Raw genomic sequence first — 19,142 nt, 5'->3', positions numbered from 1 at the left:
CCATCCTCTGTCACGCATTGTCCAAGAAGAAAATGGTCTTAGGCAGGGGCAGGGGCAGGAATGGTAGGAAGTTATAATTATGAGAGTGCTGGGCATGTAGAAGGTGAGTAAGTGGTTTTTCTGCTATTTACAACATAGATATTGCATTGTTCTTTACAGCCTTCAGTATATTTCGTTCATTCAAAAATCGTTTTTAAGTGATAGGAAGTAGATAGTTTGCTAGGCATTGGGGAAACAAATGACAGACACATCCTCTGCTCTTGAGGAGCTCACAATCCAGTGAGGAAAAAAAAGGTAAATATTTGAAATACTACGTATAATAAACTCTCAAAAAAGTGTTTGTTAAATGAATAAAATATTTGAGCTTTGAGGCTTAAAATGTGAATGATTTCTTTTGATGGGAAATTCTTTTGTTAAGGAGAAAAAAATGGTAGTTTTAGTTTAGTGTTTCAGTGTGTAATGAGTTATTAATACAATTCCAGATATTATTAAAAACTTTTAGCAGCTGGCCCTCTCTTCCTACTTCTACACATTTCTGTCTTGTTTTCATATTAGAATAAGATGGCAGCTATATTTATGTTCAAAAGGAAAGACAGTATTTGAACTTATTCTTTTTATTACAGATAACCACATGGTGAATATTGGAGATATTATATTTACTTTGGGTGAACTACAGCAACAGTATGAGGATGTTTGTAAGTGAGCTCTTGTTGCGATAGCTCGTTTTGTTTATAAATAAATTAAATCCTAATTTATAGTTTTATCATACAGGTTTTGAAAACCTTCTCTGAACCCTTTTCTCTAACTTTTAAATGAGGGACATAAAAATTTAATGTAATACCCTAAATATACCTAATCAGTATTGATTATATAATGACTATCTCATTTTTCTATTTTGAGATATATCTTTCCCTTAATATTTTACTATCTAGAGCCAACTTTAAAACACAATCGTAACACAAAAAAAGATAATATTTAATTTGCAATTTGTGGGTCATTCTGATATCCTGACATCTATCATTTAAAACATTTTAGTATGTTCTTCGCTATCATTCTTTATTTAGTTTAGTTTTTCTTCATTAAGTACATTGTTTTTGATCTCTTCCTACTGCACATCATGTCACTCCTTACTCTTTCTCTCATTTGTCCAAATATCATTAAGTCAAGATTATCTATGTACATAGTTTTAAGAATTGTGTGGTTCTATAAAGCTTGCTATGAAAAAACAATCTCTTGCTTGATCCTCCCCTCAGCTTCTCCAGAGGCACATTTTAAATGTTTTAGCTGATTACTTGATACTTATCTTCATGACTCTAAATAGCATGTTTATATTGTTACTTGTTGATTTCTAAAATTTTGGGTAGATGCGGTAAACTTCCTGCTATGGAAAGTAAAGATTTAGTTCTGTTTCATCTTCCCTGTCCCCACCACATCTACTTCCTATACCTGTCTTCCCCCATACCTATCCATCCCCCAATAAAGTTATATGGTAACTTGATTAATTTTAATTCAGTGTTTATATTAATATGTTTAATGCTGAGCCATATAGTATCTTGTGGTTACTTTCTTTCTTTGTGCAATTTTTTTCGTTTTTGAATTGATAATTGTCTTCTTTATTTATTTGCTTGGTTTTTGAAAAGTATGTTTATTATTGATCCAACCCCAAACTCTGCCTGCTGTCTAAATATCCTCTCCATAAGTTTGGGTGCATCAGGTATTTTCTCAGTTTTGTCTTCTTAAAGAAATCTTCCTTAGTGTTCTGATATTCTTCAATGTGGATTGTTGCCCTCCACATCTCCTGTTCGGCTCTCATCCTGGGATCTCTCTTAACATTCTGGAGACTTTTCACTTCTCTCATCCTCTATTAGACTCTGGCCTCATGTTTGATTGATAGTTTGACTGAATATAGAATTCTAGATTGGAAATAATTTTCCCTCAGAACTTTGGATTTTCTAATTTTCAGTGTTTGTCAAAGTCCAAAGTTCTTCTGATTCCTGACCCTTTGTATGTAACTGATTTTTGTCTTTGCAAGCTTATTGAATGTTTTCTTTGCATCTAGTGTTCTGAAATTTCATGATGTACCTTGAAATAGGTTTCTTCACAATTGTACTGGGCTCAGTGTCCTTTGATTCTGGGAAAGTAAAACAATTTGTTGATGATTTCCTTTCCTCTATTTTTCTCTTCTCTCTGGAACACTTATTATTTGGATATTTGATATGCTGAACTGATTCTCTCTCTCTTTTTTTAAAAATCTTTTTCTCTTGCCTCTTTGTTCTGCTTTCTGGGAGATTTCTTAACTTTATCTTCCAACTCTTCTATTTAGTTTTTCATTTGTAGTTTTTTGATTTCCAAGAACTTTTTTCCCCTCTGAGTATCATTTTATTATAGCATCTTTTTATTTCATGGACATTCCTGTTTTTCCATGGACATAGTATCTTCTGTTGCACTAAGGAAATTGATAACGTTTTTAAAATTTTCTTTTTCATTCATACTCTGCTTCCTCCAAGTTATTTTCCTCTGATTGTTTGCTTTTCATCTTAGAGGCATTCCTCAACTGTATGGTGATCTTTGATTGTCGGCTCATAATTGAGAATGGTGAACTAAAAAGCTGTTTGGAAGCTCTGAGACTAAGGGTGAAACTAGTTGAGTATCAGCTGAATACTGTAGGGTAGTAGTTCTTAACTAGAGGTGATTTTGGGACTCCACTCCCCCCGCCCCCCACCTCCAGGAACATTTGGCAACACGGAGACATTTTTGGTCATCACAACCTGTGTTATTGGCATCAAGTGATTAGAGGCCAGAGATGCTTCTAAATGGCCTACAATGCACCAGACAGCACCTCTCAATAAAGAATTATCTGTCCCCAAATGCCAATACTGCTGAGGTCAAGAAACCATGCTATTATAGGGTGATCTAGCTGGGCCATTTTCCTAGAAGACCCTTCATAGCACTATCTTTAGGACTTTTTCCCTTTCAAGATGGTTAGAGCGTTCAAAGAAGAAGCTTCTAATATGTTTCCTGGAGGATAATTTGTTTTTACCAGAGTTCCAGATGTTTAATGAGACAAAAGGACTAGAGTTCCCATTATTTAGTGGTAATAGTCGTGTAACCCTTCCTCCTCATTCTTCATATAATACCCCTACCCTCTATTGTGTTTAGTATTCCCTAATCCAGAGACTGTGTGTTTAACCTTCTCTAATGAATTGTCAGTCTTCTACTGGGGTAGGAGAAGGTCAGTATCTGGCTATGTGAAGGGAATCTAGGTATCTAATTACTACTTAAATGGACTTTTAACCAATCCTTTATTTTTAGCTTTACTTTTAACCTCAATTTCACAGGCATCTAAACACCACTAATTTTTGAGAATTTGGAGGTTTTGTGTTATGAATTGGATTGCTTCTTGACTTTCCCCATTCTGGCTTAGGATTCATCATTTTTAGGTCTACTAAGTTCATCAGCTTGCCAACTTTCAAAATTTTATTGCAATTGTTTCTTTTCATGTTCTTTTTGCTATTATGGACTTATGATGTTTAAAAAATTCCTTTAGTTTTAATGGGGTTTTTGAAGGCTGATCAATTTGCCAGCATTACCTGAAAGTTTCAAAGTTTATTTTGAATTCTAACTTTCTCTCTGGTATAAAAGTTTTTCATTCATTTTTCTTTTGCTATATAGATATTACTGATAATCACATACCTACTCTCATGCGTAATTCTAATCATTATGTCATTTTATTTCTTGTGTGTCTTTGGTGACTTTCTTCTAGTTCTATTACTGAGAAAGGAGCATTGTCTCCAAATGTAATTGTGTATTTGTCTAGTTCTCCTTTCAGTTTTTGGTTCATGCATTTTGAATTTCTGTTGTTAGTTGCATTCACATTTAGGATAGTTACATCTTCTTGATGAAGTGACTCTTTTATCTTTGTGTAATATGTATGTAATCATTGGTAATTTTCCTTGCTCTGAAGTTTGCTTTTTCTGATATTAATATAAGCACTCCAGTTTTCTTTTGATTGGTGTTTACATGGTGTATATTTTCATTCCTTTTACTTTTAATCTTCCTATATTATCATATTTGAAGTATTTTGTAAAGCACATAGAGTTGGATGATGTTTTTGTATTCATTCTCATATCTTTTAGTTGGAGTGTTTAGACCCTTTATATTTAATGTAATTACCTATATGTTCAGATAAAGGTATACCATGTTATTATTATTTTTTCTATTTGTTCCTCTGTTTTTCAACCATTTTCTGCCTTCTTTTGGTTTTTTTGAACGTTTTTTATTATTCTTTTAAAATTTATCTATATGTATTTTCACTATATTTCTGCATTTCTTCAGTGGTTGTTCTAAGGATTACAATATATGTGCTTAACCTTTTGCAGTGTACTAAAAGAAATATTTTACCACTTCAAGTGGAATATAGAAATTTTACCATTACATAAGTCTCTTTACCACTCCACCTTTATCTTGTGATTTTCTTATGTATTACCACTACATACGGTGAAAATGCCATCAGACAATGTTTATAAGTTTTGCTTTCAATAATCAAACATATTTTAAACTTTCAAGAGGAGAAGAATAGCATATTGTGTTTAACCACAGCTTTGCTGTTCGTTATTTCTTTTCCTTCATTCTTGACTGCCCAGATGTCTTTTGGGTATGATTTCCACCCTGTATGAAGAACTTCTTTTAGTAAATTTTTTTTAAGAGCAGATCTACTAAAAATGAATTACCTTAATTTTTCTTCATCCAAGAATATCTTTATTTTCTATAATTCCTGAAGGATGGTTTCATTGAATTTAGGATTCTGGCTTGACAGTTATTTTCTTTCTGCACTTTAAAAATGTTGTTCCTTTTATCTGGCTTCCACAATTTCTGATGATAAATCTGATGTTATTTAAATTATAAAATGTGTTGTTTTTATCTGGTTGCTTTCAAGATATTTTCTTTTTTGTGTGAGGAAGATTCAGCCTGAGCTAACATCTGTTGCCAGTCCTCTTCTTTTTGCTTGAGGAAGATTAGCCCTGAGCTAACATCTGCGCCAAAATTCCTCTATTTTGTATGTGGGATGCCTCCACTGCATGGCTGACAAGTAGAGTAGGTCCACACCAGGGATCCAAACCTATGAACCTGGGCCACCGAAGCAGAGTGCATGGAACTTTAACCACTTGGCAATGGGTCTGGCCACTTTTTTGTCTTTAGTTTTTAGGTTTGGGAGTGGATTTTTTTGTTTATCTTGTTGGGATTTACTGAGCTTCTTCAATCTGTCTTTTGCCAAATTTGGAAATCGTTTTTGTCATTATAACTTCAAATGTTTGTTCTATATAACACTCTTTCTCCTGTTCTTTTGCTTACTGTCCTGTGCTGCCTGTTGTCCAATGTCTGAAAACTGTACTTTTTCATATATCTTGTCCAATTTTTTAGTTGTTTAAGGCTGGAGGGTAAAGTTGGTCCCTATTATGATGTCTTGGCCTAGAGAAGAAATGTCAGGAGCTGGCCCAGTGATGCAGTGGTTAAGTTCACATGTTCTGCTTCGGCGGCCCGGGGTTTGCTGGTTCAGATCCCGGGTGCAGACCTATGCGCCTCTTGTCAAGCCATGCTGTGGTAGCCAACCCACATATAAAGTAGAGGAAGATGGGCATGGATGTTAGCTCAGGGCCAGTCTTCATCAGCAAAAAAGAGGAGGATTGGCAGCGGATGTTAGCTCAGGGCATAACTTCCTCAAAAAAAAAAAGAAGAAGAAATGTCAAAGGCTTCATTTTTTTACCCATTCACTAGCCTATTTCTTTTTGATAGGTAGCATTTAAAGATCCATGTTACCATTTTTTAAAGATTTCCAGACTATTTACACCTAAAACTAATACAATGTTATATGTCAATTAAAAAATAAATTATTAAAAAAATATTTCCAGGTGTTTAAAATCCAAATATTTTCATTCAATTTTTCGTTCTAATAGATTAAACTATGAAACTTTTCATTTTCTCTATGTGAAATGTCTTCATAGTCAAGATTGTATTGCTACTCTGTTGAAGTCTCTTGTTTTCTTTGATTTTATAGGAGCTTGACCATCTCATAGAGTTGTTTTGAGAATCAAGTATTGCAACATTTGAAATACTTTAAAATGTGTTATTCAAGTGTAAGGTACTATTCTGAGCCATCACATGAATTTTGTAAATGAAGCCCCGCTTGGGACATTGTATTAATATTTTTCTGGAGATGTTATTTTACATACGAAGTTATTTTTCCCCCACAAGTACTGAGAATATTTAGGAGAGAAATTATTTGTATTCTAACTTTATAAATAAAAACTTCCACTCTACAACTTCCTCATAGTTCTGCACCCTCATAACTAAAGGATTTGTATCTGTATTGGCTTATTAGTTTGTTATCTTGCTAAATTGGGAAAGAGTAGGGGATGAGAACCTTGAGCTTCAGTAGGATATCACTTTAGATTTGGTATAACTTTGAAGATCTTTGGATGGAAGTATTTAAATATATTAAACCAGCAAATTATAATAAGCCTAGTTAATAGTTCAATCTTTTGGTCATCAGCTTTGTTAGTTTTTTCAACTTAGTAACTTTGTTTTATGTATTTAGGCAACTGTAATTTCTTGAATAGCTTTCGTGAAGACTTAGTTGTTATTTTTTAAATATTATGGATTGTACAGGTAAATCAAATAATTGAACATATTTCTCTTGCTTAGCAATTATGGAAGGATCAGCCTTGGATGAAACTACTTCAAAGAGAAAGTTATCAAATGTGTCAGGATGCTATCTACAGTATAGGAAGAAAAACATTTTCTCTTCTAGACAACCTGAACCATCATTATCCCAAAAGATAATTAGGAAAGGCCCCCAAGATTGTAAAATTATGGAAGAGAATGATGACTTTGAATTTAAAAGATCAAAAAATACTTTGCAAATGAGAAAATTCCTGGATGACGTTGACAGCAGTGATGTAGGATTCCAGGAACCATATTCAAAGGATGGCGTAAACTTTGACAGAAGTTCAGAGAAGATGGAAATTCATGATTCAAAGTCTAAACCACAAAACTTGAAGAGTATTACAAGCCTCAAAAAGTCTCTGGATAAAAGTGATATATTTAGTACCCCAAAACTTCAGAAGCCAGCTGTGAGAAGGCATTCCAGCCTTCTAAAACAGATTTCATCTAAGGAAAAAATTGTAATTAATGCTCTGGGTCAGTATCTATATATCTAAGTCAAAATCTAGGTCCTTGAGTTCTTTAGTCATCACAGAAACAAGCTGAATTAATCAGTTATTAGATAGTTATAGGCATTTCAGTTGTAAATACTCTGGATAACTACCACTTCTGCTACATATGCCAATGGATACAGTACTGTGGTTTTGATGGTTGTTCCTTTCCAGATGCTCCCTTTTTTGGGAGCCTAACTTTGGCTGAGAAGCTTATTCAGTGATTAATTTGAGTCATTCAAGTTCCGTAGAAAGTAGAGGCCTTGTTTTCCTTTGGAAATGCTTGTTTTGTAATTTATTTAACCAAGTATGTAAGAAGTCTATGTGAAACTTTTGCTCAGAGTTCCATACTTTAAATATATGATAGCCATAGTACTTCAGGTATTATCTCTTATGGATGTTGGAATATCAAGAGAAAGTAATTAACACTATACATCTCAGGTCCCCAAGGTTTTATGGTCTTCGTCAAAGATGAGCGGTGATTTCCCAACCAATATGTTTTCCCCTTCTGTGCTGGTTTTATCATGGAAGTACTGTGTATGGATCCTAATTAAATACTCCTTCCTGTAGTCCTTGGCTGAAGTTACTTAAGTTATGTTTACTTTCTTTAAAGAAACTTACTGACCTTTTTATTGCATTTATTGTTGAATGTAATTGTTAAAATGAGTGCTTAATGAAAAATTAGTGATTCTTGTACACTAATGGATACTTTAAATGTCAGTTGAAAAAGGAATATAATTAAGGAGGTGCACACATGTTCATTCTGATTCCCTTACTGATACGCTGCTGTTACTCTGTGCCTCATTTCTATTTCTGAGTTCTTTGTATTTCAATAAGAATTAAAGCCCTGGTTAAAGAAATAATGGAGTAGTAGGCATTTAGCCAGTGGGTAGAAGAGGCCTGCGGAAGAAAGTGGTTATCTACCTTCCTGGTGTCACTTAAATCAAATGATGTCACCTACCACTGCCATACTTAATGTTCTGTATATGGAGAAGTATGAAATAGTTTATCTGGTATAACTTCTCCAAATAAATTGATGGTAAGTGAGCATCTATGAAATGTGACTGCCACTTGATTTACATTTTAAAAACATTTTTAACTTTTCATTTTGAAATAATTTTAAATTCATAAGAATTGTAGGAAAGTAAAAACGTTCCTGTGTACTCTTTATCTAGTTTTCCCAAGTGTTAAGATCCTGTATAAGCATCATTTTATATATATATATATATATAAAACAATGATCTAAACCAGGAAATTAACACTGATAACAACATTATTTACTAATCTGAAGACCTTATTCAGATTTTGACAGTTGTTCCATGAATGTCCTTTTTCTGGCCCAAGATCTCATCCAGGATCACGTATTACATTTAGTTGTCAGGTGTCCTTAGTCTCCTCTGATCTGGGATGGTTTCTCAATCTGTTATGACTTTGACACTTTTGAAGAGTACTGACTAGTTGTTTTGTATAATGTCCCTCATTTTGGGTTTTCCTTATGTTTCTTCATGAGTAAATTCAGGTTATGCATTTTTAGCCAGAACACCACAGAAGCAATATTGTATCCATCTCAGTGCATCATATTAGGAGGCTCATGATGGCCATGTGTATCTGCTTCTAGGATTTTATGATTTTGAAGGTTGTGAACTGAAAGCATAGTAGAGTAAAGTGATGGGAAGGGGAGGAGCTCTCAATTTTTGTTTGGAATCCTGGAATTTAAACAAAACACATTGGTGTTTTGATCTCTTGAACTTATTCATTATATTTTACTCAGAACCAAGCAGCATTGGCTGGGCCACTGGAACAGGCTGTTCCTCCAAACAGGTAGTTTATAAATGTTTATAGAATTTCAAGATGGTTTTGTGTTTGAGCTATACGAGAAAGATTAAGTATAATATAAGATACAACACAAATATGGAGAGAAAAGCAGTCCTTCTATAAGGTAATCTTAAGTAGATAAAACTTGCTTTCTGCCTACTAGATAGAGATTTTAGGTGCCAATTATTGCTTAAGATACATAAATTCTGCTGCTGAATAGTCCTCCACATTTTGTATATTTAGAAAATGTCAGTGAAGCTATCAGTAAACTCCAAGAAAATTACCTTGCTGCAGAACTTCAGTCCATTTTGCCTTCAATAGGAATTACTTTATCAGATAAAGAGTTCAAGAAGATTGTGACAGATACTACTAGAAACGGTAAGATGATAATACCAGACTTATGGAAAAAATTAGTTGCTTTTATGGAATGGTATTAAATGTTAGAGTAAGTTCTCTCAACTAGGAATGAAAGAGAATGGGCCATTCTAAAGAAGATTCAGAAAGAACAAAAATAAATAGTAGTAAAAAAAAACATTCCTGGAAAGTCTGACCTAATGGATTGGTTTGGAGGGGCTAGGCCTTTCATATCTCAGAATTGTTTCAGTAAGGCTCTTCATCACTATCCCTAGCTATGCCTTCTAGTGTGGGACAGGTACTGGGGAAGGCTGATGCAGTTGTAGAGAGGTTCAGGCAGTAAGACCACAATATACAAGGGGTACAAAAATCTCTAAGCAAATCCAAGGACAAGTAATTGGAGATTCCAAATTGTAGAGAGAGTACTATAGCTAGGAATTTAGGGCTAGTGATACTTAAATAATCAAGGCAGGCAGTTAGCATTTAGATATTAAATGGCATATCCCAGTCACCAGCCTAAGTTCAAGGCAGAGTTTAAGTTTTCAGGAACAGTTTTTATATTAGAGAAGTTGTTTTATCATTCAGCAAAAATTGTCCACAGCAGAAGTTCAGTTGAGGAGAGGGCAGAGGCAACATTTTGAGGAAAGGCTGACTTGGGAATAACGTTAGAAGTGAATTCTTAGAACTTCAGCAAAATTTCTTAGCTAAGGCAACTAGGAAAGAAGATTTAATTTAAAACAATCTAAGGAGCGAGTGCTACTAAAATTATTGAGCCCTTCCTGCTGCTTATCAGGATTGGTATGATCACTGTGGAGGATTTGTATCTAAGAATAGGTAGTTGTTTGGACCAGCTGGATGCCAGGAGTAGGAATGGGGATACTTGGGTCTGTCAGGGCTGGTTAGTATTGTAAAGGTGTGTTAATGGATAGCATATTGACTTGGTTTTCATTATGGTGTGAAATAGACTCCTTAACTTTCTTATGGGCTATCTTTATGGCCACTTTTCCTTTTTCCTACATCTATCAAGAACTGAGTACCTAACTCAGTCCTTTTCAATTTGTAATAGATATTAAAAAAGCATGGGCTGTGTCTTACTTAGTTTTGTATCCTTGGTGCCTAGCATAGTTCTTGGCACTAGTATGCCCTCAGTAACTGTTGAATGAAATAAACTGACCTAATTTATTTAGAAAGACTTACCTAGGGAGACAGGATATGAAGGAGAAATAGGATGATGATGAAGTGAAGGATAAGTAATTTTTATCATAGTTGTATTAAAATGTGAATTGACCTCATATGCAAAAATACAACAAAATTTTTAATCTAAACTCTTTGTTTTACAGAAAATGGAATGGTGAAGTTAGATGACTTTATGAGTGCTCTCTCCAAGGAGCAAAGTCTTCCTGGATATGATGGTAAGTAGGAAATTTATTTTAAAATGATTTGGAGGAAAGAGCAATTAAGTTGAGAAGAACAAGGTTCAACTGAACTGAGTTTGCTTTTTGTATAGAACTTAATAGTCCTGAAACCCTTAGGCAAGCTACTTGGCCAGTTTTTTAAAAACTTGCTGTATCAGGGTAATAGTAGCTAATTTACTTATCACAGAGTTATGTGGATTTTACAAACTGAAAAATGCTACATAAATGTACAGTAATAGTAATGATAATGCGGAGGTCAAATAGGTAATTAGCCCCATTATTAGCAATTGATGGGTGATTTGGTTTTTAATTTTTTGTAGGAACTTGTTTGAATGAAATACTGGTTTGGTTTACTTTTGTTTTAGAACATTTTTAAAAACAGTTCTATTGAGGTGTAATTTACATACATAAAATTCACCCGTGCACTAATTCTTATTAAGTTTGTAGAGTCATACAACCATCACCACAACCCAGCTTTTTTTTGCATGCAATGATTTGTTTTTTTTAATACAAATAATGAAATATTTGTCAGCAAGATTAAAATAAGTAAAAGTTATTAAGGCTTGCTGTTATTTCCTTCTGTTTATTCATATGCTAAAAAAAGAAAGATAAGCTTTTTGTCTCTTCCCAAGATTTCTCAGATAAGGAAAAATTAATCCAAAGGAAGAGACTTCTTTTATAACCTAGATGAAGAGTCTCATGCTAAAAGCTACATTATCATTTGTCATTTCTGATGAATGTAAGTGCTTAAATGTCTGGATTTCTTGAAGACACTATTAGCAAATCAATGTCTAGAATGCTTCACCATGCAATCATTCATTTACCAACTCAGTCATTTTACTGCCGTTTTGTGAAGTAGTGAGTGTCTTGGTCACAGCTGACTCTTCCTCTTTTTTTTTTCTTCCCATTATACTATTTTTTAAACTTATGTTTAATTGTGGTAACTAGTACATGATATAAAATTTACCATCTTAACCATTTCTAAGTATACAGTTCAGTAATGTTAGTGTTAAGTATATTTACACTGTTGTGCAACCAATTTTCAGAACTTTTTCATCTTGCAAAACTGAAATTTTATACCCTTTACGCAACTACTCATCCTTGCCCTTCCAGCTTCTGGCAACCATCATTCTGCTTTCTATTTCTGTGAATTTGTCCATTCTAGATACCTGATTGGAATCATACAGTATTTATCTTTTTGTGACTGGCTTATTTCATTTATCGTAATGCTGTCAAGATTCATCCATGAATAAATTTAAAAAATAAGATTCTTCCATGTTATAGCATGTTTCAGAATTTCCTTCCTTTTTCATGCTAAATAATATTCCCTTATATGTTTATACTACATTTTGTTTATCCATCCATCAGTGGACACTTGTGTTGCTTCCTTGTCTTGGCTATAGTGAATAGTGCTGCTGTGAATATGGGCATGCAAATATCTCTTTGGGCTCCTGCTTTCAGTTCTTTTGCATGTACACCCAAAAGTAGACACAATCCAGTTTTGCAACATTTACATCACTCCTAAAAATTCTCTTATGTCAATTTGTAGTTAATCTCCATCCCCTTTCCCAGACAACCACTGATCTGCTTTCTGTCTCTATAAATTTGCCTTTTTTGGACATTTAATATAAATGAAATCAGATAACATGTAGTCTTTTGTGCCTGACTTCCATCACTTTGAATAATATTTTTGAGGTTAATTCATGTTGTAGTATGTATCAGTAGTTCATTCTTTTTTGTTGCTAAGTAAATCTGTATTATATTTTATGGATATACTCCATTTTGTTGATGGTTCACCAGTTCATGGACATTTGATTGTTTTCAGTTTGGGACTGTCATGAATAATGCTGAAATTAACATTTGCATACATGTCTTTCTGTGGGTGTATGCCTTTGTTTTTCTTGGGCAGATTCCTAGGAAAACAGTTGCTAGTCTCCATGGTAAATTTATGTTTAGCTTTTTAAGAAATTGCCAAACTGTTTTCCAAAGTGGCTATGCCATTTTCATTCTCACCAGCAATGTATGAGGATTCTAGTTTCTTCATATCTTTGTTGACACTTGGTATTATCTTTTTGATTATAGCCATTATAATAAGTGTAGTGGTATCTCATTGTGGTTTTAATTTTGCATTTACCCAGTGATTAATAATATCAAGTATATTTGTACATGCTTACTAGCCATTCATATATGTTTGGTAGAATATGTATTCAAATCTTCTGCCCATTTTTAGAATTCCATTTTGATTTATCTATAGTGTTTTAGAGTATATCTCTTTGTATAGCTTTTTTAGTGGTTTCCCGAGGTGTTACATTATATATACATAACTTATCACAGTCTATTGGTTATCATTTGCCAGTTCAAGTGAAATATAGAAACCTTATCTTCTTTTATGTCCCTTTATCCTCCCCCATTTATGATATAATTGCCGTAAATATTTCCTCTACGTATATTTAAAACCACATCAGACAGTATTGTAATTTTTGCTTCAACCATCAAACATAATTTAAAAACTCAAGAGGAGAAGGAAAGCCTACCATATTTACCCATATTGTGACGCACTGTTTTCTTTCTTTCTTCCTAATATTCCAGAGTTCTTTGTTTATCTTTTCCTTTCTGTTTAAAGAACTTCCTTTAGCCATTCATAGGTCTCCTGGCAACAGATTCTCTTAGTTTTCTTTCGTCTGAGAACATCTTGACTTCTTCATTTCTGAAGAATATTTTTTCTGAGAATGGGATTTTGGGTTAACAACTCTTTTCTTTCAGCACTTGAAAAATATTGTGCCACTTCTTTCTAGCATCCATGGTTTCTGATGGAAATCCTGTCATTCTCATTGTTTCTTTTTCCCTATTGATAAGGTGTCATTTTTCTTTGGCTGCTTTCAAGAATCTTTTCTTTGTCTTTAGTTTTCATAAGTTTAATTATGATGTGTCTTGGCATGGATTTCTTTGGGTTTATCCTGTATGAGTTGCATGTACTTTTTTGGATCTGTAGGTTAACGTCTCTTGCTAAAAATTTGGGACATGTTCATCCATCATTTCTTTGAGTACCTTTTTGGCCATGCTATCTTTCTCTTCCTCCAAGACTCTGATGACACAAATGTTGGATATTTTTTATATTTCTACAAGTCCCTGAGATTCTGTTCATTTTTTCTGTGTTGTTCATTGGGTGATTTCTATTGCTGTCTTTCAGTTCCTTGATTCTTTGCTCTCTCCCCTCCATTCAGCTGCTGAGTCTATTCCACTGAGCTTTTTATTTCAGTTATTATGTTTTTTAGTTCTAAAACTTCCATTTGGTTTTTCTTGATATTTTTAAATTCTTTGCTGAAACTTTCTATTTCTTTGCTGAGGTGCTCAGTTTTTCTTTTGTTTCAAGTGTGTAACTGCTCACTGAACTGTTTTTGTCATGTCTGCTTTAAAATCTTTGCCAGATGATTCTAACTCCTCTGTCATCTCGATGTTACCATCTATTGATTGTCTCTTTTTGGTCAGTTTGAGATCTCCCTGGTTCTTGAGATGATGAGTGATTTTTTTATTAAACCTTGACATTTTTGTATTATGAGATTTCTTTTTTAAACTTTTTGTTTTTAGTTGGCTTTCTCTGACACTGCTTTACCAGGGAAAGGGAGGGTGCAACCTCCTTACTGCCAGGTAGAAGTAGAAGTCCAGATTCCCCACTCAGCATTCACTGCAACCCAAGGTGGGTGACATCTCATTGCTACTGGCTGGGGATGGGAGTTCTGGCTCCCCATATGGTCTCTACTGATATGACTGTGGGGGTGGCCTTGTTATTGTTGGGTAATATTGAAAATTCTGTCTCTCCACTAGTCCTGCTCTGCTGCTACCCCAGGAGGAGGTGCAGGAGTGCCTTGTTATTGCTAGATGGGGATAGAAATCCAAGCTCCTCACATGGTCTCCACTGACACTGTGGAAGGGGGCCCTTTTTATTGGCTAGTGGGAATGCAAGTTTGTATATGTCTGTCTGTGTCTGAAGCCTGAATTCAGATATATACACCTTGAGGTTGGAGAATGCTGCCGCCAGTAGAGACTGATTGCTTTGAAATGGGCTATCCTTTGCCTAGACTAGGAAGTTGGTTGTCACACCTTTCATGAGGAAAGTCTAAACCACTTTTTGATAGCTGGAATTGCTGATGCTGAAAGAGAGAATGAATAGATGTTACTGGAGCTGATTAAGTCTTCTACTCCTGCTACTAGTACTAGTGGTAGGGGAGATTCCTGTCCAGGCTATGTTGATACTTTGAGGAAGAAGGAATACACTACTTTCTAAGTGTTATGTTTAGCTAAGAGAGCTTTGCAGTGAAACTGGCCTGTGTTGCTAAGTGTATATAGCACTTTAGATGCACCTGTATCAAAGAAGCATTGTCTGAGTTGAAGCAAGAGAGCTCCATGACAAACTGCACCAGAATCTCAAAAGTATAGCTCTTTATATCCCCTCCACTGCCACTTTCTAGGGCACAATCCCCAGTCTTGGTGGGCTGGATGAGAATGGGGGTACTTATTGGCATCCCAGGAATTAGAACCATCTTTGCCCTTGCTGACTCAAGACGATGGCCAGACTCCTCATTCTGTCTTTCTGTACCCTGCCCTTCTCTGACAGATTACCCTAACTTTGAATTTTAAGAATAAAAGGTTGGAGACTAGTTCTCTTCTTTTACCTGGGATCTTTATATAAAATGTTCCACCCTCTCGGCAGATTTCTGCATTCCATGTGGTATTGGATGCATGCAAGCCACTGAAAGAGAAGTGTGTCTGTTACTCTACCTCCAGGTTGGCTGCAAATGACTTTCCACCCCATCTCAAATCTGCTGTCTCTACCTCTAAAGTTTAAAAGAGCTGTTAACTTTTGTTATTTTATTTTGGTGAGAACACTCAACATGAGATCTACTCTCTTAAATTTTTAAGTGTACAATACATTATTGTTGACTATTGGTGCTATGTTATATTGCAGATCTCTAGACTTTATTCATCTTGCTTGACTGAAACGTTTTCCGTTGATTGGTAACTCTCCATTTCCTCCTCCCCCCAGCCCCTGGCAGCCACCATTCCACACTTTGATTCACTGAATTTAACTATTTTAGACACCTCATGTAAATGGAATCATGCAGTATTTATCTTTCTGTGACTGGCTTATTTCATTTAGCATAATGTCCTCAAGATTTGTCCATGTTGTCACATATTGCAGAATTTCCTTTTGTAAAGGCTGAATAGTATTGCATTGTATGTATATACCACATTTTCTTTATCCATTCGACTGTTGGTGAACATATGAGTTGTTTCCACATCTTGGCTATTGTAAATAGTGCTTCAATGAACATAGGAGTGCTAATATCTCTTTGGGATCCTGATTTCAATTCTTTTGGATAAATACCCATCTGTGGAATTGATGGATAATATGGTAAGTAGTTCTATTTTTAATTTTTTGAGGAACCTCCATACTGTTTTCTGTAGTGTCTGCACCATTTTGCATTTCAGCCAACAGTGTGCCAAGGGTTCCAGTTTCTCAACATCCTCACCAATGCTTTTTGTCTTTTGTTTTTTTGATAATAGCCATACTGAGGCAATATCTTATTGTGGCTTTGATTTGCATTTCCCTGATGATTAGTGATGAACATTTTTTATATACCTCTTGGCCGTTTGTATGTCTTCTTTGGATATATATTTATTCAAATCCTTAGCCTATTTTTAAAATAGGGTTGTTCATTTTTCATTGCTATTGAGTTGTATGAGTTCCTTATATAGTTTGGAGATTAACCCCTTATCAGATGTATGGTTTGCAGATATTCTCTCCTGTTCCACAGGTTGCCTTTTCACTCTGTTGATTGTTTCCTTCGCTGTGCAGGATGTAGTCCCACGTGTGTATTTTGGGTTTTGTTGCCTGTGCTTTTGGTGTCATATCCATAAAATCATTGCTAAGATTAATGTCATAAAGCTTTTCCTTTATGTGTTTTCTAGGAGTTTTACAATTTCACGTCTTATGTTTAAGTCTTTAATTCATTTTGAGTTAATTTTTGTGTATGGTATAAGATAAGGGTCCAATTTCATTCTTTTACATGTGAATATCCAGTTCTCCCAACATAATTTGTTGCAGAAACTATCCTTTCTCCATTGTGTATTCTTGGCATCCTTTAGAAGATCAGTAGATGTATATGCGTGGACTTTTTTTGGACTCTCTATCCTGTCCCATTTGCCTACATGTCTGTCTTCATGCCAGTACCATACTAATTGATTACCATACCTTTGTAATATATTTTGAAGTCAAGAAGTGTGATGCCTCTAGCTTTGTTCTTCTTTCTCAAGATTGATTTGGCTATTTGGGTTTTTTTATGGTTCCATATGGATTTTAGAATTGTTTTTTTTCCCCCCATTTCATATTTGTGAAAAACGCTATTGAGATTTTGGTGGGAATTTCATTGAATCTGTAGATCACTTTGGGTAGTATGGATCTTTTAACAATATTAAGTCTTACAATCCATGAACACAAGATATCTTGCCATCTGTTTGTGTCCTGTTTAATTTTTTTCATCATTGTTTTCTAGTTTTCAGTATACAAGTCTTTCACCTCCTTAGTTAAGTTTATTCCTAGATATTTTACTCTTCATAGTGCTTTTATAAATAGGGTTGTTTTCCTAATTTCCTTTTCAGGTAGTTCATTGTTAGTGTATAGAAAGACAGCTGATTTTTGTATGTTGATTTTGTATCATGCAACTTTACTGAGTTTATTAGTTCTAATAGCTTTAAAAAGTTTTTTTAATGGAGTCTTTAGGGTTTAATAAGATCATATCATCTTCAAGCAAGGACAATTTTACTTTTTCCTTGCCAACTTGGGTGCTTTTTCTTTCTTTTTCTTGCCTAAATGAGCTGGCTAGGACATTCAGTACTATGTTGACTAGAAATACCAAGAGTGAGCATCTGCCTTGTTCCAGATCTTAAAGGAAAGGCTTCCAGTTTTTTACCATTGTGTATGATGTTAGCTGTAGATTTTTCATATATGACTTTTATTATGTTGAGGTTACTTCCTTCCATTCCTAGTTTGTTGAGAGTTTTTATTATGAAAGGGTGTTGAATTTCGTCAAATGCTCTTTCTATATCTATTGAGACAATTGTGATTTTAATCTTTTATTATGTTAATGTGGTGTATTACATTAATGATTTTTGTAAGTTGAACCATCCTTGTAGCTCAGGGATAAATCCCACCTGATCGTGGTGTATGATCCTTTTAATGTTCTGTTGGATTCAGTTTACTAGAACTTTGCTGAGAACTTTTGCATGTCTATTCATCAAAGATATTGGGTTGTGGTTTTCTTTTCTTGTAGTATCTTTGTCTGGCTTTGGTGTCAGGGTAATGCTGGTCTCATAAAATGAGTTTAGAAGTATCCCCTCCTCTTCAGGTTTTTGGAAGACTTGGAGAAGATTGATGTTAATTCTTCTTTAAATATTTGGTAGAATTCACTAATGAAGCCATTTGGTCCTGAGTTTTTCTTTGTTGGTAGGTTTTTGATTACTGATTTAATTTCCATACCAGTTACAAGTCTGTTTAGACTTTCTATTTCTTTATGATTTAGTCTTTACAGGTTGTATATTTCTAGGAATTTATCCATTTCTTGTCAATTATCCATTTTTTTGACATATAGTTGTTCATAATGGTCTCTAACAATCCTTTTTATTTCTGTATTATCTGTTGGAATGTCTTCTCTATCAGTTCTTATTTATTTATTTGAATCTTTTCTCTTTTTTTAATTAGTTTAGCTAATGGTTTGTCAATTTCGTTTATCTTTTAAAAAAACAACTCTTCATTTCATCAATTTTTTCCTATTTTTCTAATTTCTGTTTCATTTATTTCTGCTCTAATATTTATTTCCTTCCTTTTGCTAACTTTGAGAGTTTGTTCTTCTTTTCCTAGTTCCTTAATGTGTAAACTTAGGTCATTTATTTGAGGTCTTTTTTTTTTTTAATGTAGGCACTTATTACTATGAACTTACCCCCAAATACTGCTTTTGCTGCATTCCATAGCTTGATATGTTGTGTTTTCATTTGTCTTGAGGTATTTTCTAATTTCTCTTTTGATTTCCATTGACCCAAGAAAAGAAAATGGTTATTCAAGAGTGTGTGGTTTAATCCACATATTTGTGAATTTTCCAGTTTTCCTTCTCTTGGTTTCTAGTTTCATTCTATTGTGGTCAGAAAATATACTTGGTTTGATTTCAATCTTCTTAAATTTGTTAAGACTTGTTTTGTGATCTAATGTGATATATCCTGGAGAATGTTCTGTGTGCACTTGAAAATTGTGTGTATTCTGCTGCCGTTGGGTTGAATGATCTGTATATGTCTG

At 34.3% G+C, this 19,142-nt stretch overlaps 1 protein-coding gene across 1 annotated transcript in view; it reads left to right on the top strand.

Moving 5' to 3' along the window:
* EFCAB3 (EF-hand calcium binding domain 3) overlaps positions 1–19,142 on the top strand; it is a 498,542-nt gene that overhangs the window by 38,216 nt on the left and 441,184 nt on the right. The window contains exons 10-13 of the mRNA XM_070227127.1: positions 624–695; positions 6,703–7,197; positions 9,270–9,404; positions 10,721–10,792. Coding sequence (XP_070083228.1) covers positions 624–695; positions 6,703–7,197; positions 9,270–9,404; positions 10,721–10,792 — 774 coding nt within the window. The remainder of the gene's footprint in view (positions 1–623; positions 696–6,702; positions 7,198–9,269; positions 9,405–10,720; positions 10,793–19,142) is intronic.

This window comes from Equus caballus, chromosome 11 (genome assembly GCF_041296265.1).
Source record: "Equus caballus isolate H_3958 breed thoroughbred chromosome 11, TB-T2T, whole genome shotgun sequence".
Classification (NCBI taxonomy): domain Eukaryota; kingdom Metazoa; phylum Chordata; class Mammalia; order Perissodactyla; family Equidae; genus Equus; species Equus caballus.
The sequence above is the reverse complement of the archived record's forward strand: the minus strand, read 5'-3'. Positions and strand labels throughout refer to the sequence as shown.